At 39.0% G+C, this 23,646-nt stretch overlaps 1 protein-coding gene across 1 annotated transcript in view; it reads left to right on the top strand.

Annotated features, from left to right (window-relative positions):
- Positions 1-23,646, top strand: part of LAMA2 (laminin subunit alpha 2) — a 350,257-nt gene that overhangs the window by 107,738 nt on the left and 218,873 nt on the right. The window contains exons 13-14 of the mRNA XM_070931786.1: positions 15,488-15,589; positions 17,010-17,215. Of these exons, the coding sequence (XP_070787887.1) occupies positions 15,488-15,589; positions 17,010-17,215 (308 nt within the window). The remainder of the gene's footprint in view (positions 1-15,487; positions 15,590-17,009; positions 17,216-23,646) is intronic.

Here is a 23,646-nt window from a genome sequence, read left to right as displayed (position 1 = left end):
TTGTACCATGCTTATGAACTGTGTGCCTTGTGGTCGTAGTCCTCTGTATTATTAGATAGTTCCTTGGTTATCCTGTACAGTTATTCTTATGAGGGCTGCTTCAAACTCTGAGAACAGTTTGTGAGAAGTAACCATTCAGAGATACTTTACAAAGCTATTCATTTTCCAGAAGAGGCTTTTTAATGGATGCACAAGACTTGCACAGAAGTTTATTTTAGTTACTGGAACTTCTTTGGACCAATGCAGAGCACCTAAACCTCTGGAGCTCAGTGAAGCAAATGATATTGATTCTGTGATATGCAATCATCTCACATGTTTGAAACAAGCCTCTTTCATGAAAGATTGGTTTGCCATATACAGGTTTGTATAGGCATGTGATTGTAAAAACAATATGCATATGATATGTCTTGGAATTATAAAAGGATTTGAGACACCAACAGTTTTTGGATTGCTGGCATCCTTCATGCCAATAATTAAAGTATTAAGTAAAGCAAACATTTCTTGAAGGCTTTACTCAACATTGGAAAACTTTACATTGTCCATAATGTGGAGCCCACTGAACCATAGTGCAGATATAATTTAAAATGCAATTAGCTTATTCATTAGATGGTGAAATTACCCCATGTATTTATGCTGCGTATGTAGAGATCAATAAGATATTAATACTGACTTTTAGCACACCCAACGATGTAAAATATTTCTCTTTATTTGAAGGAAAGAACTGTACCATGAATAAAGAACTGTGCTGATCTTTAAAAAATGGTCTTATTTTAATTAATATTTTCTGCATTTGAATGTTATATAGGAGGGTCTGCAAGAAAAATAATCTTGTTTAAAGGGATAACGATAGTCCATTTTTAGCAGTCCTGGAGAAAGGGCAAAGACATTCCTTCACAGAGCAAGGTTTCTTTAGATGAATAGTAAAAAGATGCAAAATAACTTAACCACAACATTTATGGTAATTGGCTAATGGTGCACTGTATTGAAGTAGTTCATCTGTCCATGCTCCATCATGAAGCCAGAGTAACTATGTTGTTGAGATTAAGGAGCGGAAAAGGAAAATTTTGCTAGTCTTATCAATATTGTAATTAGATGATCTCGGTAAAGACATAGACCAGTCAAATCATTGTCTTGCTTCTATAAAAAAAATGTACTACAAAAATCAATAATAACAAGACACTTTTGCTACAATCAAAGCAGTGCTGTCTGATGGCTTCTGAGTTGTCCTCAGACTTCAGTGTTTAAGAAAAAAGGAAACGGCTATTAAGTATTTAGATTGAATTACCAAAATGTTTCTCTGAAATAGCTGCAATTAAAATAAATTCTATCCAGAGTTGTAGTAATCATGTAAACATTACAGAAAATGTCCCGGAAAATCCTGCAACTAATATAAGTGCACTGATAGAATGAATTAATGCTAGCCTGGAACTCCTTCTGCTAGCCTGTAATATTGTGAAGCTTTCCTTCAAGTCTGTCTCATGAATTCTACTCTATGTTTAATGTTTAAAAATGGAAACTTTGCTGAAAAATCTCTGCTCTTCAAAATGAAGTAATCTGCAGTTCCGCAGATATATTTTCCAATCTACAGTTGATCTGATTAATTGTGCTGTACAGCCCATATATAGATGAGTTCGAAAAGGACAACTAAATTGCATTAGTGGCGATTAAGTTTCTTGCAGATTTGCATCAAAACCCACACAGAAATTACACTGCATACCTAGTTTTAGCCTTATTCCAAGCCAATATTTTGCTGTAGCTGGTGTGTAACATCTCTGTTTTTACTAACAATAAAGGCACCCTTATCCTAATGTATATTTCGACAAATTAAGAGGGTAAATAAGGCTCCATCTCTTGTTTGTTTTGCAGTTCATCAAATGCAACTTCCACAAACACTATGTAAAATGTCAAAATAGTACACCATTTATCTATACAGCACTATATATATTATAGCCTGCTCAGATCGCATTGTCCTTATCAGAAGTGATAATTTGCATAAAGATCAGATATACAAAGAGAAAACAGTTTTTGGAGGCTATGCTGAAAAGGTGGCAATTATGTTGTTCGTTAACTATTTGTTTTTAATTGTTAGTATTATTGTCCCAAAGCTGCTACAGTATTATGCTGAAGAAATAAAAGAATGATCCTGAAGTTCCTTTCCTCTCCCTTCTGGTTTTAGCCAAAAAATCATGGCATTTTCTGAAAAGGGTTATTTAAGATCACTTCTTGGATGTGGTAGAAGTGAGGATGATTTGCAAAGATAGAAAGGAATAGCTATAGTGGATGGAGTAGATATAAACCAGATTTACCTATGTTTCCTTTTTTAAAAAATCTATCTTTATCTGAGAGTAAAATCACAGTGAACAATCTAAAAGATGGATACAGTAGTCGTTTGGAGGATCTATAATACATGCAAGCTCTTCATCGTTGTGCTTGAAAATTATGTTAATTGTTAGCTATCACAAACCAAATCCTTCCCTTTCAGAATGATGAATGACCATTTTGAACCAAGCTATTATTTTACACCTGGTTTCCTCAACCCTCTTTAAAGAATGGTCTGAGTTATATGAAAACTGTGCATAATTGAGGCTTAAGTAGGAGGCTTTTATTGGAAATATGCCTGTCCCAGTATGTCTCTGAAGACCACGCTTAGCCATTTGGCGATGCCAGCAACTGTGGTGGAGGTATCTCTGTGCATGGAATAGATAATAGATAATAAAAGGACCTAGAAGTGACTGTACCTTTGGCAATTGTGGCAACTTGATGCTCCAAGGCATTTTGAAATAGACACTAATTAGTAATAGAATCTGTGTTTGTGTGTGTGTGTGTGTGTGTGTGTGTGTGTGTGCCTGTGTGCCTGTGTATACCTATGTATACACTTTTAACACTAGTCCTGAAAAATGAGGATGGCACTCATTCTATAGTTAGGCAAACATCACATTCTGTTGGAGAATATTTACATTGTAATGAACATTATTGTAAAAATGCCTTAATTTTTGATAGACTTATTCAAGCAAAGCAAAGAGTAATAGTTTTTAAATCTGTCACACTAACTTTGAACAAATGACTTTCCAGAAATTAAAGGTGCTTTTAAACCCATGTCTTCTTTTAACTGAACTTTACCTGGACTTCTAGCTAAAAATTGTATTCTGTAAGATTTACCTACTTAGTTTCCATGGTAAGAGCTTCATTAGAATTCATTTCTCCGTCTCTCTTTTTGCCTTTTTCCCTAAATGCAACAAATGCATAAAAAATTCTCTTTGTGAATTTCCAGTCAGTATTTATTATTCCTGAAATTGCTAATCCAATCTAGTGCTGGATTAATGATGGAACATTCTCTTAAAACATAAGCGTGTAAATTAAAGCAAACAGATGTTCAGATGTTCCATCTGCGCATCCTGTAACCCCCAAAAGGAGTACAGATACTTACTGGCCATCTGGTAAGATGGCCTGTTCTCCATTTGGCAGTTTGTCTCAGTTGCCTTTAATTTGGGGTTATGCTGGAAATCTACTGAATAATAAGTGCCATTTTACAGGAGAGTCTCTAATTATAGTACAGCATGCTGTCCTACCTAGCATTAAAAATGTGCTTGTTTGTACCTGATGATTGTTTAATGTTTTCTCAAATGTTTATTTATTACATTTGCTTTGAAGCATTAAAAGTTTAATCCATTTAAGATACATTGCAATACATGCCTATAGAATCCTGGAGAGTATAACATTGATTTTCATTTAGTAACTTATGTCTTCTGTCCAATTGTCAAGAGACACACCTAATGATCTAAAATATATAAGGGAAGGTATGAATTGTGGACAGTGATAGTTTGAGCTTCATAATTAGGAAAAATATGCAAGCAGGCTCGTTGAAACCGAATGTGGTTGGGACTAGAAGGAAACTCAATTTAGAACATTAGGTCCTCTCTTTGCAAATCAAATTCATACTTGCTCTGATAGTATTTATTTGTTTATTTAATGCATTTTTATTTCAAAATCATTTCGAAGAACTGCTTCAGATCCAGCACAAGCATATTACCTGTCTGCTCTTGCTTAAAACAGATTGTCTTCCTGGAAAAAAGAAATGCATCTCTTTAAGAACCATGGTGGCTCAGTGGTTAGAATGCAGTATTGCAGGCTGACTCACTACTCAGTGCCAGGAGTTCGATCCTGACTGGCTCAAGGCAGGGGTGAAATCTACTTATCTTCCCAATTGTTTTGGAAGTGCACGCGCCGTGGACCTTCTGCGCATGCACAGAGGGTAAAAAACAGGTTACTTCCTGATTAAAACCAGGAAGTAACGACGACTGGGCAGATGGGCGGAGCTTCATGCCGCCATCGCTACCAGTTCTCTGAACCACTGGCTTCCATGTTTTGTTTTGTTTGTTTGTTTTGTTTTATTAAATTTATATACCACCCTACTCCCGAAGGACTCAGGGCGGTGAACAGGCACAGAATAAAATACATAAATACAAAAGTTAGAAACAATTTAAAACCAAATTAAATAATTTAGCCTAAAAAACCCCATAATTTAAAAAAAAATAAAATATCAGTTTAAAAATTAAAAAAAAAAGGGAGAAAATTAGGTCAGGCCGGCTTGCTTGAATAGGAGGGTCTTAAGAGCACGGCGGAAAGTGCGCAGATCCGGGATCCTCCGTATCTCCGGGGGGAGCTCATTCCAGATAGTGGGTGCCCCCACAGAAAAGGCCTTCCCCCTGGTGGCCGCCTGTTGACACTGCTTGGCTGACGGCACCCAGAGGAGCCCCTCTCTGTGAGAGCGTACCAGCCAGTGGGAGGCTGTTTGTGGTAGTAGGCGGTCCCGTAAGTAACCAGGTCCTAAGCCATGCAGCACTCTAAAGGTGGTAACCAAAACCTTGAAGCTCACCCGGAAGACCACCAGGAGCCAGCTCGCGCAGGAGAGGTGTCACACGGGAGTGCCATGTTGCTCCCATAACCACCCGCGCGGCCGCACTCTGCGCCAGTTGGAGCCTCCGGGTGCTCCTCAAGGGGAGCCCCATGTAAAGAGCATTACAATAGTCCAGGCGGGAGGTGACGAGGGCATGAGTGACTGTGTGTAGGGAGTCCCGATCTAGAAAGGGACGCAACTGGCGAATCAGGTGAACCTGATGAAAAATCCTCCCGATTCCATCACTACCAGTTCAGCTGAACCGGTCTGAACTGGGAGCATTTCACCTCTGGCTCAAGGTTGACTCAGCCTTCCATACTTCTGAGATCAGTAAAATGAGGACCCAGATTGTTGGGGGCAATAGGCTGACCCTTAGAGAGGGCTGTAAAAGCGCTATGAAGCGTACAGTATTTAAGTGCTATTGCTATCCCCAGGTTTGTGGGGAAACTGAAAAAGCGATTGGTTGCTGTAATAAATGGCAGAGAGGCGTTGTGTTCAGAGTCATATAAAGTCGAAGCATTTCTTCTGAATCATTTTGAAGAGTTCACGTGGACCTAAGTTTACATGGTTTCTTATACCAAGAAGTTTCAAGGCTTACAAAAAACTTATACAATGCAAAATAGAGAATACTGTAATAAAATATTTTCATAAAACATGTATTTTATTCTTTTAGTACATTTATTTAAAACATTTTAAATAAGTTTAAGTTTTAAAATATTTATTTTTAAAGCAGCAAAAACCCTATTCCTCTGTAGGGAGAAAAACACCAAAACAAATTACAGGTAGTCCTCAATTTACAACCATTCATTTAGTGATCCTTTGAAACTACTACAACACTGAAAAAATGACTTATGACCATTTTTCACACTTATTGCAGCAGCAAATGAACAAAATTTGGGCACTTGGCAACTGGCATGTACTTATGCCAGTTGCACTGTTCCATGATCACATGATCCCTATTTGTAACCTTCCCAGCTGGCTTCTAGCAAGAAAATTCAATGGGGAATCCAGTTTGCTTAATGACCGCATGATTCACTTAACAACTGCAGTGATTATGTTAAAACTGTGGCAACACATTGTACAATAGGGGGCAAAACTCACTTAACTGTCTTGGTTAGCAATAGAAATTGGGCTCAGTTGTGGTTGTAAGTCGAGGACTACCTAGATTCAACGTTTGTGTACATGAAAGGCTAGGATGAAGAGGTGAATAAAAGATGAGAGTGGTTACCTCAAGAATGTCATGACATGCAGATGCCATTAGAGAGAAGAGCCACTAGGTGGCACTATACAGCCATGCAATTCTCCCATGACACTCAGTTATTAATTACGGGATCTGTCCAGATTTCGGCCCAGGTCTCAGCAATGATGCTAAGAGTTGTTCTGATCGGACAATGTTATGGAGAAGCATCCTTAGGGCCAACAATTGCCTGCCCTCTTTTCACCAGGTAAGAGGAGCCAAAAATCCCCATTCCCCATGCATGGGTTGTAGGCATAACGGCTGGAAAGAAAGAAGAGAAATGAGTTTTAGTTTGCTTGTTTTCTAGTTCCACAGAGTAATTATCAAAGGGATTATTTTTGCCCACCTCTCCCCACTGTTCTCCTGGGAAGGAAGTGGGAGAGATGATTTTTGGGCAAAGTGGGAGAGTCAGGACTGTCAAAAGGCCAAAATCAGTAGCCTCAAGCACTCAATGAGAGGAGGAGAGGTCTCTGCCCCTCATCTTGCGTTGGTAGGAAGTAAGTCATTATTGCTGTTTTGCAGGGCTCATTGTAGCAGTCTTTTTTAAAGGCAGCATTTAGAAGCAAAAAGGCACATCAGAAGCTACATTTACGATAGGATGGAGATAAACTAAAGTAAGGTGACCAATCGTCCTCCTTTAGGGAGGACAGTCCTCCTTTTGTAAATTCTGCCCTTTCTCGAAAAGTGTCCTCCTACATGTCTTCCTTTTCGATATTTGAAGACTAATCTGTAAATCTCCGTATCCGATCGATGCCGAGCCGAGCCGTTGTGTGTGATATGACATATTTGTATTTGACATGACGATTCATCAAGGCTTGGTACAGTGCGGCGAGACGCGATTATGAGACGCATGCGCTCCGCACAGGAGAATTGTTTTGAGAGAGTGCGCCGCGCGCAAGTGGCTTTGTTTACTTCTTACCGAAACACAACACAGCACACACGCACACATTAGACTCATTGTTGCAATGAATAAAATGTTTCTTTTATTTACGATATTTTTTTTCTTCAATTTATTTGTGTCCTCCTTCTCATTGTAAAAAAGTTGGTCACCTTAACTAAAGGCAATATCATCCATTCATGTTCTGCAAACGCATTTCCTGAAGCATTGCCTAGCAGCATTTACTGAATGGTGTGGAAGAGCCTTAGGTCAGTAATAGTAAAGGTCCATCAGGTTTACAGCTTGCCCCAAGTTATATAGAGTTTTATACAGTATATAATAATCAGAACTTTGACCCTGGCTTGTTATCCAAGTGACGGCTATAATATATGGCCAGATATTCTTCCAAGAAACTTGGCCTTTACAATTCTACCAATGGATGCTTCAAAACCAAATACAAACTTGGTCCATATTGTGCACATTATAGTAAAATAAATATGAGATTACTGTTGCAGGAACAGCCATAACTAAGCTGTATTTATCCAAGAAAGAACATTTTTGACACACAAAGTAACGTTGGCATAGGACCTTCTAGCCACTTGGACCTCTAATGACAACTGTAGGAGGATCCCCAAACCATGTAATTCTTTCTGAGACTATACAGTTAAGTTGAACCCTCAGTTCCCATAACTGGGGACCAGTCACAAGATTAAGAGCATCACCTTTGGCAGAATAACAATTTCAGTTAAGTCACAACTAAATAACATCCTGTTGTAGGAACCGGCCTGATACTTAACAACCATATCACCAAAGAGGGGACTATTATACTATTAGTATATGTTACTAATACCATACTACGGTAATAAGTACTGTACTTTTCTGAGTATAAGATGTACCAGAGTATAAAACACACTTTAGTTTTTGGGGAGGAAAATAAGAAAAAAACTGATTGGTGGGTGGATTGGCCTCCCGGAATACCCCCAATCAGCTGTTTCCAGAGGTGAATTTTAGCAATAGGTTCATTGGTTGTGAGCTCTGTGCCTTGCTTTTTTTTTTTTTTTTTTTGGCCTCTGAAAGCCTCTGAAACAGAGCTTCAGAAAAAAAGGCTTTTTTTCTGAAGCTTCTTTCAGAGGCTTTTTTTTTAAAGCTGCTTTCAGAGGCTTTTATTCTGAAGGACTATCTGTACTCTGTTCAATCTCCTTTTTTTGGTATTGGTTTGTAGATTAACCTCTTCTGATCTGTTGGCTATTGTGTCATTCTCCAGATTTGTTATCATAGTTTGGTTAGAACCTTTACTGATTCTTCTTTTGTTGCTTGCCATATTATTTTAGATAAAAGCCTTTCAGAGGCTTTTTTTCTGAAGCTTGGTTTCTGAGGCTTTTTTTCTGAAGCTTCTTTCAAAGGCTTCTTTCAGCCTCTGAAATCTCTGTTTGCGAGGCTGGGCGGTGCTATATTCATTTGGGGGGGAGGTGCATCTTATACTCTGAAAAATACGGTATATGATAAATAGAGAAGAATGGTGTCCAGCTGCCAAAAACTTCTGACCCTTAAGATGTCTTCCCTTTCTAGTCTCTCATTTTCCCTAACTGGGTCACCTGAAAGGGGGCACCTTCCCCCCCCCAGCTTCTCATCTCCAGAAGCATCCCAAACTATCCACACATGCTCCATTAGAAGGGGAAATGATTATTCCACAGAGAACTATAGGTGACCATACAATTTACCTCTAATCTATAGTTGTAGGTTCAAGAACTCCATCTAACTCCATCTTCTAAGAGCAGGGCTTAATTCAGCCATTCTTTCATTCCTGGGAAAGTCCCAGCTGACACTGAGAGTAGTTTACACAGTCTACATTCATTTATCTGAAGAGCTTCCTCAAATTTCCAGTTCTAAGTTGTCTTGAACTCCAGGATATCAAATTAAATACAGGTAGTCCTCAAGTTACGACCACAACTGAACCCAAAATTTCTGTTGCTAAGCAGAAGACAGCTATTAAGTGAATTTTGCCCCCATTTTATGACCTTTCTTGCCATAGTTGTTAAGTGGATCGCTGCCGTTGATAAGTTGGTAACACAGTTGTTAACTGAATCTGGCTTCCCAATTGACTTTGCTTGTCAGAAGGTCGCAAAAAGTGATCACATGACTTCAGGACATAAATATGAACCCATTGTCAAGCATCTGAAACTTGATTATGTGACCATGGGGATGCTGTAATGGTCATAAGTGTGAAAAATGGTCATACGTCACTTTTTTCAATGCCATTGTAACTTCAAATAGTCACTAAACAAATTGTTTTAAGTCAAAGACTACCTGTATAGCAATATAGAAAATCCTTGCATTAATCTGCACTTGTGGTGGGTTGCTCCCGGTTCTGTCTGGTTCTTTAGAACCAGTAGTAAAAGCGGTGGGAGTCTCCGCCCACCCGCCCAGACGTCATAATTGACGATCTGCGCATACGCAGAAGTGCACATGTGTGAGCAAAGCGAGTGTGAGCACTCCCGTTGTGAATTGGTAGTAAAGGTAAGTAGAACTCACCCTCTGATCTGCACATATGCTTTTCTTCTCTTGCTAGGCCTTGTAGTTGGCCCAAAAGGAGAACTCTGCTGAGATACAAATGCTCTGGGATTCATAGTGGTGTGAGAATTCTCAGAGTCAACTCACACAAGCTCAAACACACTCACCAAACTGCACTCATTGGCAATTCATGCACAAGAATTAATGTTAGAAATCTTCACACAGTTCATACTATGTTCAATTTTATTCCATCAGCAATTTGAACTTGTTCTAGGGTATTGTATTTATTTAATCGATTTTTATTGTCTCACCAAAGCAAACTCTGATTGTCACACATTTTTACTCAACACAGAATCATACATTTGGAAATGAAGGATAAACACTTTTCGGTATTGTGCTTAATAGAATGCCTGACTTTGCAGAATGTATCAATTTTAACATTAGCACTGCTTTTTTTTCAATTATCGCATTTCCTTTGAGAAGGTCAAAAATTAGGGGCTCTAAAACAACCAACGTATTGTGATATTGGAAATGTAAGCTTGGTAACAGAAGCAAAGAGCGTGGGTTTTATATATTTCATATTAGTATTCTTAGACTTCTAGTAAAAATCCTATCAAATAAGTGCTAATTCAGAAGGTCTCTTGCTATGGGTCACGGGTCACTAGAGTGTGTGAATAGTAAGAGGTCTGCAATATGCAGCAAATATTAAAAGCAAAGTAAAAGCAAAGCAAAATGAAAATCACTCATATATTTCTGATGGCACAGATACGGATGAAAAAGACTTCATTGCTTGGGATAAGCTGAGATGGAGAGAAACTCTGGCTAGCCTTAGAGACAGAGAATGAAACGCCTGCTGCACGTCCTATCTACCCCAGCTTTGCCTTGCATTTTCCTATCAATACGAAAATCTAACAGGGTCAGCCACTAGCCCCAAATCAATCCAGCCCCTTTTCATACAAGTGGAGGCTGTGTTGCAGAAGCAGATGCCACAGTTAAGCAGAAATTTCCTGATAGTTAGAACAATTAACCAGTGGAAAATGTTGCCTTCAAAAGTTGGGGATGCTCCATCACTGGAGGTTTTTAAGAAGAGATTGGACAACCATTGAAATGGTACTATAAGGGTCTTCTGCTTGAGCATGGGGTTGGACTAGAAGACCTCCAAGGTCCCTTCCAACTCTGTTATTCTAAATAATAGCATTCCAATGATAGCATTGGAAGGGACCTTGGAGGTCTTCTAGATACTTTTACAGATACTTTTCATCATTCATTAGTTTTATTACATTTCTAATCATGCATGTTACTAAACGATTAGATCATAGACAGAGGCTTTACACCAAATATATGTATGTGCCTACATAAAAAAGGTAAAGGTAAAGGTTTCCCTTGCACATATGTGCTAGTCGTTCCCAACTCTAGGAGGCGGTGCTCATCTCCATTTCAAAGCCGAAGAGCCAGCGCTGTCTGAAGACGTCTCCGTGGTCATGTGGCCGGCATGACTAAATGCCAAAGGTGTACGGAACACTGTTACATACATACATGCATACATACATACATACATACATACATACATACATACATACATATATACCAGTGGTGGGTTCCGCCCGGTTCCGCCGAGCCAGTAGCGGTGACGATATGACATCACCAAGCCCCCCCGCCGCCCCTGCATTATTCTTACCTTTTATTTGGCCCCACCCCCAATCTATTGCTGCCTCCTGAGTCCCAGCTGATGGGCTAGAAGGAAAAAAACTGTTTAAACTCTTGCCGCAAAGCTTCAAAGGGCCACCCTACAGTTGATCAGTGTTAAAAGGCAGTGTGGTGGTAGACCGGTGCCTCCAAAAACAAATGAGTAGACCGGTGTCTGAAAAAATAAATGGGTAGACTGGTACAGCTCTGCAAGCAGTTAAAAGCCTGGTAGACCAGTACCTCTGCTAAATCCTAAAGAATTGTCACATGACCATCAAGCCACGCCCACAAAATAAGCCACGCCCACAGAACTGGTAGTAAAAAATTGTAGAGCCCATCCCTGATACATACATACATACATACACACAAATTCAGCAGACTACTGACCAACGTGTGGACCGCCATGGAATAAGCCTTGCTACAAAGCTCAAAGTCTACCGAGCAGTAGAGCTAACTACCCTGATGTATGCCGGTGAGACTTGGACTGTATACAGGAGGGACGTTAGGCAACTGAACCACTTCTACACAACCTGCTTCCGCAGACTTCTGAAGATCTGGTGGCAGGACAAGGGGCCAGACACAGAAGTCCTTTCCAGAGCAGGCCTGCCATCAGTTTACACCTGCTGATGAAAGCCCAGACATGCTGTGCAGGCCATGTTGTAAGGATGCCAGACCATCACATCCCCAAACAGCTCCTTTATGGTAAGCTGTCTCAAGGAAAGTGATCGCACGGGGGACAAAAGATACAAAGACACACTGAAAGCCTCTCTCAAGTCCCTGAATATCGACACCATCTCCTGGTAAACCCTGGCACAAGATCAATTGACATGGCGCACGTTGATCCACCAAGGCTGCCAGACATTTGAAGACAGAAGGACAACCGTAGCACAAGAGAAGCGTGCATTCTGCAAAGCCAGAGCTGCAAATGCTGCAACAGTGGTGCCCACACATGTCTGCCCGACATGTGGCAGAACATTCCGTGCCCGTATTGGCCTTACCAGCCACTTGCGGACACACCGTGAACAGCCCACTACCTCCTAGATGTCAAGGTCCTCTTCAAAAACAATGGACGAACATCATACATAGATACAAATATACACATACATATACCCAATATGTATATACATTGGGCATATGTATACCCATACAGGTAGTCCTCAACTTACAACAGTTCATTTAGAGACTGTTCAAAGTTACAGCAGCATTGAAAAAAGTGACTTTATGACCATTTTTCACACTTAAATGACCATTGCAGCATCCCCATGGTCATATGTTCAGAATTCAGACACTTGGCAACTGACTCATATTTATGGCAGTTGCTGTGTTCTGGGGTCATGTGATAGCAATAGCAATACCATTTAGACTTATACACCACTTTACAGTTCTTTATAGCCCTCTGTAAACTGTTCACAGAGTAAGCATATTGCCCCCAACAATTTGGGTCCTCATTTTATCCACCTGGGAAGGATGAAAGGCTGAGTCAACCTTGAGCCTGGTGAGATTTGAACTGCCAAATTGCAGGCAGCTGGCAGTCAGCAGAAGTAGCCTGCAGTACTGCACTCTAACCACTGCGCCACCGTGATCCCCTTTTGCGACCTTCTGACAAGCAAAGTCAATGGGGAAGCCAGGTTCACTTAACAATCATGTGACTAATTTAACAATTGCAGTGATTCACTTAACAAATCTGGTGAGAAAAGTTGTAAAATGGGACAAAACTCACTTAACAAATTTCTTATTTAGCACTTTGGGCTCAATTGTGGTCATAAATTGAGGACTACCTGTAGTTTACATTACTTCTCCAGACCTGCCTGAAATTGATTTGAGATCTCTTGTGGTTAATGACGCTTAACAGAAGCCATTGATCAAAGTTAGTTCATATTTATGTAAATTATCTAAGTAGGTTTATTGGTGTGCCGTGTCTGTAGCTCAGATACCAAGTACGGCAGTCAGGCAAATCAGTCTGATTTAAAGCTGTTTTCTATCATTAAAATTCAGCTGTAAGTCTATAAGTCTGTAAGTCAACTCTAAATGCAGTTCCCTACCGAGTATCTTTAGGGCAATCTCAAGCAGTTTCCACACTGGTCACTTATACAATTATTTATCCTCATCTATCAACATTTAGGCCAGTAGTGGGTTTCAAATCCCGCCACTACCGGTTCACTTGTGGGTGCAGGCATGCTCACGCACACGTGCAATTCTTCTGCGCAGGTGCAGAGACGTCCAGGTGGGTGGGCGGAGCCTCCCACTGCCGCTACCAGTTCGCCCGATCCGGGGCAAACCAGTAGCAACCCACCACTGATTTAGGTCTGTCCACATTGTTATAGGGGTGCAAAATATTGCATAGGTGCAGAAGACTAGTAGGCTAATGGCCCAGAAGGTGTCCTTGAAGTCTCATCACCTTTCTCTGAATAGACAGGCCCAAGTTTAATTTCCTAGTAGATATTCTTCCATTGCAATTCTAGTAAAAACTTTGTGGCTTTCTTACCTCACTTCTTTTAAGGCCTTAATTTTGTCTGCTCTCTACTGTTGTTTCATAGTCCTCCTTTAGTGTAAGTCATTTCTCTTAACATATACATTTTGGACACATTTTATGAAACATAGTTTCATATATCCTGTTTTCCATAATGCACAACTCTTCCTGACAGGCATTTTTATATGCTACTTTCCATAATATATATATCTTTGACATGTAGCTTCTTCAAATGTAGCTTTTCCTACTTCTTCACCAAAGGTATATTATTCTGTATGAAATATCTGAACCAAGAAGAATGGATGTTACAACATTCTATTACAACCTTCCGCACATTTTGGCAGATAACACAAATGTCTTGTTAAACAAAAAATATGAGGACTTCCTTATCGAACTCTGAGGTGAAGTACTGTGGAGAACTTGCTGCATAAGTACACAGTGGTGGTATGGGCTTTCTGATTCTCAGCCCTTTCTTTATATTTGACAATGAACTTTGCTTTATTCCAATAACTTAAAAATGAATTCCTTTTACTTCAAGGAATTAAGCAAAATTACTGCATTCCTGATACATATTTTTATATATAATTTATTTGCTTTTTTTCCCTGGAATTTTGCTTGTTTATGTCCCACTTTTAGTGGGAAAAAAAGTGAAAAAATCACTTTTAGTGATTTTTACAAATAACTCAAGGCAGCAAACATATCCAATACACCTTCTTCCTCCTGTTTTCCCCAAAACAGCAACTCAATGTTTGGGCTGAGAGAGAGGGGGAGAGAGAGGGGAAGAGGGTGAGAGGGAGGGGGAAAAAGAGGGAGGGAGAGGAGAGAGAGAGAGAGAGAGAGAGAGAGAGAGAGAGAGAGAGAGAGAGAGAGAGAGAGAAGCCCAAAGTCAATAGTTGACTTTCATGGCTAAGGCAGGACTTGAACTCAATGGTCTCCCGATTTCTAGCCTGATGCCTTAACCACTAGACCAAACACAATCAGTAAAGTGTTAATGCTTAACAAATATATATATATATATATAGAGAGAGAGAGAGATGTAACATTATAGTACCTTAAGAGTCAAAGGACTGCTTGCTTTATTCTGTTTTTGAACCAGTGACCAATGTGAAACAAAAAGCAACATACAGCTATAAGAAAAAATTATAGTGACTTTCCTTTAAATTAAATGTGCTTGACTTCCTAGGGACACATTTCTTCTATTTTAGATTATACTTTGTCAAAAAGAGGGAAAAAATATTCTATAATAGCAGCCTACTCCTCCAAGCTGCTGTCACAGATTGCCTCTGTAGTAACTCTGAACCTGGAAAATGGACATGGGGAAGAAACTAAGAGAGGCAGGACAGATAAACGAGCACATATCCCCCAGTTCCTCCACCTGCTTTTGACAATATAATATCAGCCAAATACATGTTGGGGAGTTTTATAAAAAATAGAGTGTAAGAAGCGAGAGATCAAGAGAGAAAGATGAAAAGAAAATTATACTGTGACATATGTTACTTCCTTTATGGTAGACCTTTAGGGGAAAACTGCTTTTTCTTAGGATTCCAGTCTTTACAAAGGACCTAGAGGAACATTACTTATACGACGGAGCATTGCCGCACTGGTTGTGGCAAAGAGAGATTGTGTAAGGACAGGGACAGCTCACAGTGACACTGGGAGCTCTCTATCATCCACATGTCCTTTCATTAAGCGAGAAGTCTTTGCCCTTCAAAGTCCTATAATTGGAAAAGAGCCGTTCAAAATGGTTAAAGGCATGTTTTCTGTTATATAACCAGTATCATTCTTTTTTTTTTTTTCCTTTAACCACAGATAACAGCAGCTGGAGGACATCTGAAATTTACTGTTTCATATGACCTCGCTGGGGAAGAAGATATTGCTGAGGCCATCCTTCAGCCCGATGTCATCATAGAGGTACAGTATTATCTCACTAGATATGAATGTGTAAACTGCCAATAGCACACTGTAAACAGAATCCATAGGGCTAAGAAAGAAACTCATTGCAAGAGTTCTCTTCCCGAAAAGAGTTATCAAATGATTTTTATTTTAAAGATGGGAAAGAGAGCAGCAGAAACACCCTTCCCCTTGAGGCCCAGCAGGCTCTACCCTTTTTATCTTCTGAAAAGTACTTAAGACCTGACTTTTCCTTCAAGAGCTGGTCTAGGGTGAGATTGGCATGAGTGAGGTATACTTGTGGCAGGTCATTCTGATTTTGGTTTTATTGGATTTGTTTCATTGTTTGTATATATTGTTATATACAATAACACATACAAACACACACAAATATATCTCTATCTCTAGCTATCTATCGTGTGTGTGTGTGTGTGTGTGTGTGTGTGTGTCTATATGTATATGTATAAAAGATTCTGAGCCATCCAGAGTTTGATTTAAAAGTAGAGTAATAGGACAGATGCATACAAACATATCCATATCTATATATGCTAGGTCAGGGGTCTGCAACCTTAAACAATGAGAGAGACATTTGGACCTGTTTCCCACAGAAAAGAAAACACCAGGAGCCACAAAACATGGTATTTCTTGAGCTGCCACAAAACTAGCATATGTAGTTGAATTAAACATTCTGTTTTCTTCTGAAACTTTTCTTTTCTTGGATTTATCCATGGTTGGCCTACCAGGGATTGAAAAGCTCAATAAATTGCGTGCTGGCGGGTGTCACACATTGGCAGTTGTGACACATATTTTGAGTGACAAGGAGCCCAGCAGAGGAGTGAAAGAGCCACATGCGGCTCCAGGGCCGCAGGTTGCTGACCCCTGGGCTAGGCCTTTAGCTAAACTAGAAGACCATTCAAAACAGAGCAGTGTGGCTGCTTTATTTCATTGAAGTGTATGTGTTGGTGTGCGTGCACACACGTGTGTGCTTTGCTTTACAAAACTATTTTAAGGAAGTTCATCACACAAACCTTTATTGAATCAAAATATTCCTTCCAAGATCTGTATAGAATCACTATTAAAGCATAAAATAAAAGTTATCTGAATTGCATATTCTGGAGGTAGCATGTGCTACTTATATGTATTCATTTCATTTTGTGTTACCTCTGAACCACTTGATAATGAATGCCGGACAGAATTCTATCTATGTTCATGAAAGTATAAATATGTGACACCAGTTTGCAAGAGGTGATCTGATTTACCTTTTTCCATTGTTGACCGTGCGTTCCTAGAGACGGTGGTATTGTTTCTAGAGAATTCATCATCTATATAAAGCATCACTATGCAGTATGCATTCATATCAAGGTGGTTCCGCTCTCTAATAACGCAGCACTGAAACTTGCTTTTTTAAAATGTTTTCATCCTTGCCCTTTTTTATAATTAGGGAAGTGGGTTGAGAATAAGCACATCGCAGGAAGGGATTCACTTGAACCCATTTGAAGAGCACACAGAAGAAGTCTTACTGAAGCACAACTTATTCATGCTGCACGGCGTCCCAGTCAGCAAAAGGGAATTTATGACTGTTTTGGCGAATATAAAAAGACTCCTTATAAGAGCCACTTACAGCAATGGGATGAATGCCATCTACAGGTAATTGTTGAAAAAGCATTTTGTTCTCTTTGGTGAAATTCTGTCATTCAGGGCTGACCAGAAGTAGATAGTATTTTCTCTCTTTTTTGCCTTTAATTATATCAGATAATTTTATATCATAGATCAATATCGCTCACTTTGTTAGCCTGTGGACAAATAATATTTCCTAAATGTTTAAAAAAGTCATTTCCAACTAACATCCCTAATCTAGAGATAAGGGATAAACTAGACTAATAATGACTCAACAGACCACCAGAAAAAAAAATACGCTGTTTATCATGTAGCATAGGAATCTTGATTATTATTCAGATTCGTAATTAAACGATGTAAATGACGTGAGCTGCACTGGCTCCCGGTGGTCCTCCGGGTGCGATTCAAGGTGTTGGTGACCATCTTTAGAGCGCTCCATGGCTTAGGACCTGGATACTTACGAGACCGCCTTCTGCCACTGAGAGCCTCCCACCGGCCAGTACGCTCCCACAGAGAGGGGCTCCTCTGGGTGCCGTTGGCCAAACGAGCTCCCCCCAGGAGGAGAGCTTTCTCTGTGGGAGCACCTGCCCTCTGGAACGAGCTCCCCCCGGAGATACGGACGATTCCAGATCTACGTACTTTCCGTCAGGCCCTCAAAACTTTTTTATTTCATCAAGCCGGGCTGGCCTAACTCTCTAATGGTGTAATTTTAAATTTGAATTTTAAATGGGGGATTTTAACTGTCGAGCCAAATTGCTTAATATATTTTTAAATTGTTTTTAAATTTTGTATTCTATGTTTTTTTATCTATGGCTGTTCACCACCCTGAGTCCTTCGGGAGAAGGGCGGTATATAAATTTAAATATTGAATTAAATTAAATTAAATTAAATTAAAATAATACACAGTAATTCTATTCTCATAAAATGCTTAATCCAATCATCCACTAAGCAAGGTGAGATCACATAATCAATAGTTTGGCAGCACACAATCACATTTATTAAGCATTACCATTTGAGATACCAAGAACACCCACTCATTTGCTTCAGGAGGTGGCATCCCTGAACTCTTAAACTATTTGAGTGCTGGTAAGGATACATGGCACTACTAGCTTCTTCCCCATTGGCTGTGTAGGAGCAAGAAGGCATTGCTTGGCAACTGCAGTCAGAGGTGTGGACTATGCTTTCAGGATTCATGGGCAACCATACTTTCCCAAATACTGGGGATTTGAGGGGGCGGGGTCAAGGGATGCAAAACAAGTCAATTGACTGTATTTCCACAAGGTAAATTGATCTGTCGAATGAGTTTAACTCTATTCATGATTGAGTCGGCTTGGGTTAACTTTAGCACCCTCTAAATTTATTGATAGAATCAACTGAGCTCTTTTTGGTGCTTCTACAGTACACTAATTTTCTCAATGATTCAATTAAGCATGCTGGATATAGAGCCAACATATATTATTAACAACTGGCACATTAAGAAAAAAACGGCATAGAAAAAATGATAAATAAATAAATAAAGAGAAAATATATAAATATAGATTACTGATGCAAAGATGTTGTAAATATCTGTGGGTTTTTTTGTTGGTTGGTTTGTTTGTTTGTATGTTCGTTTGTTTTTTTAAAAAATGTTCAATAAAAATTATTTTTAAAAAAAGAAATAATGATTTTTTTGTATAATTATAGACAGGTTTATTCAAAATTAAAGGCTGCTGATTTCATTGCAATATAAATGAACACCATGTAAGTTTACATCAGTTTAAGCATCAGCCAATTTTTTTAAAAAAAAATGCTTTTCTGAAAGCATTTGTAATTTTATTCCATTATACAGCTGCCATCTCATTGAATGATTTTGAGCTATTAAAACAATTGAAAGTAGCAAGAGCAGAAAATAAATACATACCTGAGATAAAACAATAGTATAATGTCTAAAATTGAATATATTTTATGTGGATTTTTCTTGTGTATATTTAGTTATCTGGTGTTTTTTTTTTACTTCGTGAATTTTGCATGCACTTTCATTTGCAATTTTTGTATTAATAGACTTGTTTTGCAAAAAAACTGTGCAAAAATAACAAAGTGGATTGAAAGAAACTGAGAGAACCTTTAAAACTGTAACAGGTTGTTCTGATGACCTATCACTTCAGTATAAATACAAACCATTCAGCTCGCAAGTTTCTTCACAGCTTTGCCTTAACCTCTCATTGCTTCTCTTATTTCTTTGCGTATTCCACTTGAGCCTTCTCTACTACATCTCTTCTACCTTCACTCATGTCAAGATCTTTGATCCTTCAGCAACCCCTGCTTCTGTTCCTTGTTTTTCTTCTTTTGTGCACAGAATGGCTTCCTCCACACGTATACTGTTTTACCACTTTCTTATTTTTCAAAAGTCTCCTCTAAAAGTAATCCAATTTTATGGCCGTGTTACCTTTTTTATTCTGTAAATAGCTAAAAGTCTATTTAATGTATCCAAGGTTAAACATAGCATCAGACATATTTCCTCCAAGGGATTGTCAAGGCAGTACAATTGCTTGAAGACCTCTGGAATATAAGAGAAGGTATCCGGCATTGTCTAGGAGAGGACAATTGATAGTGTCAGTAGTTGGCTTTGTTTGATGACACCAACTTTCCCTTTAAGAGTAGTCCTCTTCAGGGTTTCTGTATCTGTAGCTAAGGCTTAGTGAACCCAGATACATCCACTAGAATGGTAGATGATAGTTGCATTGTTATTTTTCTGTAACAATGCAACTCTCCTTAAGGCAGTTTCATTTAGTTGCTGTCAACTTTTTCTTTCCATTCTGAGATCACATTTTCTTCACTTGTAGGGAGAAAGTCATCCACACAGATACAAAACTGCTATTCTACATGTACCTAGAACAATCAACTATATTGTAAATAAGTTACATGTGTCCATTCTATTTTGTCATCATATACTGATGTTCAAAATGGAAAAAAGCTGAATAAGATTGGAGTGGGGGCTACTTCCATTCTGAGGTCCCATTTTTTAATTAACATTCTGACACAGATAGGATCCATACACTAGATCAAGAGTTTTCAAACAGTGTGCCTCCGAATCCAAAGTTCCAGAACTTGGTAGAATTCCATGAGAAACTAAATGGGAACCAATCACCATCCCACAAAACCATTTGAATGCAACCAACTTCCAGCCATTTTTCTATAGTTCATTGGAAAGGGAAAGCTTGTCATTCGATTCAGAGACCTCCCCTTCCCCCCTCCCCCGGAAGTGTTTGTGCTCATCATATTATGTGCATGTGAAGCAAGGTATTCTTGTATTATTATTTTTGGCCTAGGAAGTTTGAAAAAAATTGTATCTAGATCTTTGCCATTAAAACCATAATTTTTCTACAAGACACATTATGAGACCCGTGCATTGGTAGATCCCTGCACAAACAGGATGTTCAATAGAGAGTTGGCGATGGGAACACCATTTATATACATTACCCTGATATACACCCATTTATATGTTCATTTTTTTTCTTATTCTGAAACTTTAGCATAGGGCGTAATAAAAACAAAGATGATGAATATAAACGATGGAGGAAGCTCCCATCCCAATGTGGGAGATCAGCCAACGTTCCTTCATACAGATATACCTCGACTTATAGCCCTAATTGGGGCCAGAATTTCTATCGCTAAGCAAGGCAATTGTTAAGGTCATCATGCCTGATTTTACAATCTTTCATGTCATGGTTGTTAAGCAAATCACCGCAGTTGTTAAGTGAATCACATGATCATTAAGTGAATTTGACTTCTCCCATTGACTTTGTTTGTTGGAATCTGGGAAGTTCACAAATGGGAATCACATGATCCCAGGACACTGCAATGATCGTAAGTGCATGCCAGTTGCCAAGCGTCCAGATTATGTTCACATGACCATGGGGATACTATGACAGTCATAAAATGTGAGGGTCAGTCATAAGCTGTTGTAATTTTGAACAGTCACTAAATGAATGGTTATAAGTGAAGGACTACCTGCATGTCTTTGCTACTTTATCAACGTGCATCAGATGATCACAGCTCTGTCATTTGGAGCTCCAAAGGCAGGGGTGAAATGCTACCGGTTTGGGGCGGTTCGCCTGAACCGGTAGTGAAAATGCTGCTGGTTTGCTGGAACCAGTAGTAAAAAAATGCTTTAAAAAGTAAAAAAAAAAGTTCCCATGATCGCACGGCACAACTATCCTCGGAACTTTTAAAAACTTTTTTAAAGCATTTTTTTACTACCAGTTCCGACAATAGGTAGTAAAAAAATGCTTTAAAAAAGTTTTTAAAAGGTTCCAACAATCACCTGTGACAATCACCTGTGCCGCGTGATCGTGGGAACTTTTTTTTTTTACTTTTTAAAGCACTTTTTTACTACCTGTTGCCCGAACCAGTATTTTTGTGTAAAGTGTGATAGTTTGTTTTTGAGCTCTCTGTGATTCTGTGAGGTTCCTGCTTGTTGCAGGAACAGCTGTGAAGTCCAGCTGCTTTTACATTGTGTGTGAGTCAGTTGTGTAGCTTTTGTGTTATTTTTGTGTAAAGTGTGATAGTTGGTTTTCCCGGTCACATGACCACCAAGCCATGCCCACCAAGCATATTAAAATGCATTGAAATATATATTCATAATTAGCATTTAGCAATAGCACTTAGACTTATATACTGCTTCATAGGGCTTTACAGTCTTCTCTAAGCAGTTTTCAGAATCAGCCTATTGCTTCCAACAATCTGGATTCTCATTATACCGACATTTGAAGGATGGAAGGCTGAGTCAACCTTGAGCCAGTGAGAATCACACTGCTGGCAGTCGGCAGAATTAGCCTGCAATACTGCATTCTAACCACTGTGCCACCACAGCTCTTAAACAATTGTTGGACTTATTCAAAAGGCAATACATTTTTAAAGAGAAAATGCTTTACTGTTATGACCAAGTCACACTTTCTCTAGCCTGGACCTCTCAGAGACAATTAGGCAGTGAGAAGTTCCTACCACTTTTATTTTAGGCTGAAAAAAGTCCTTTCCAAAGTTTAAAAGGTCAATAGTAGCTTTGCAGCCTGTGTTTAGATTTCAGTACTTAAGGGGAATTGAAACCACTCAGTGAATTCAACTAGGGAATAATGTTGCGTGAAATGTAGACAATGTGACCTAGAAGCTTTCCAATAGTATCATATGGTGCTGGTGATTTCCTTCCTTTCTTTTTAATCTCAGGATACAACAATTAATGTAATAGCAGACCGTAAACTGCACTGCTATTGCTTCAAAAGCTGCATCTTGTTTAATCTCGTTTGCATTTAGAAGTCAACAGTGTCTGCCACGCTAGCAATCATATTAAATATTTGGTCTAGATACTTGAATTTCTCAAGTATCTCCAAGATCCGGTATCCCATTACTGCCAACATTTTGTACTTTAATGTCTGCTGAACGACACAGAGGAATAGAAATTACTACACTGAAGTGGGGAAAAATTGCACTGCAGCTTTTTTCAATGAATAAAAACTGTTAAACACATTAAAATACCATTTACCAAATAGCAGAACCTAATGAAAATTGGGACCATTCAGTGAATACAAATGTGGAATAATTCTGAGTGAAATGTTCTGTGTGTAACTGTTTCTCATTGCTCCAAATTATATTACATAGCACTAGGAAAAGACAATCTGTAGGTAAATAGGTTAGTAAAAATACCAGTAAATTTTGTTATGTGTAAATATTAAGTTCTTTATGTGTAGATATTAATTTGGCCTTAACAAATTGTAGTGTACGTTTAAAAATTATTTCTTCTGCCTCATTTTAAAAGAAAATTTAACAATGGGAATATAGTACAAGGACAACATCTTAAATATGAATAATGGATTTCTGGAATGTGTAGTACATGTTAGACTATCTCTGTTATTGGAAAAGTGCTTTTGGTAGTATGAAAAGTGAAGAGAAGATATAAATGCTTTTAAAAATGTATGTACTCCTTCTACACTGTATTTCTCAAAAAAAAAAATTCAGGTGAATGTTCATTGACTCTAGCTTTACAAAATTCCATATATAGTAAAGTATATAAAACTAGACATCTAATGGACTTTTTGTCAAAAATGTTGCTTTCTTCCATATTTATATCTAAATACTCCCCAAGAAATAGGGAGTCAGAAATACTGTGCAATATAATAACTTTTCAGATAAGTTTATTTCTCAGTGGCCTGTAGGACATATGGACAACTAACCTCCCATCCCCCATCCCTCAAGATTTTGGAGCCTGAAGTTTTGAAACCAGTTTGTAGATGAGCCGCGGAGGCACAGTGGTTAAGAGTGCAGTATTGCAGGCTACTTCTGCTGTCTGCCAGCTGCCTGCAATTTGGCAGTTCTCCAACCTGGAGTCAGTTCTCCAACCTGAGTCAACCTGGAGCCAACCAGGCTCCAGGTTGACTCAGCCTTCCATCCTTCCAAGGTCGGTAAAATGAGGACCCAGATTGTTGAGG

Source organism: Pituophis catenifer, unplaced genomic scaffold (genome assembly GCF_029215685.1).
Source record: "Pituophis catenifer annectens isolate HBS135680 unplaced genomic scaffold, rPitCat1.0.hap2 SCAF_1, whole genome shotgun sequence".
Lineage (NCBI taxonomy): Eukaryota > Metazoa > Chordata > Lepidosauria > Squamata > Colubridae > Pituophis > Pituophis catenifer.
Note: the sequence above shows the minus strand (reverse complement) of the source record. Positions and strands in the feature narration are given on the sequence as shown.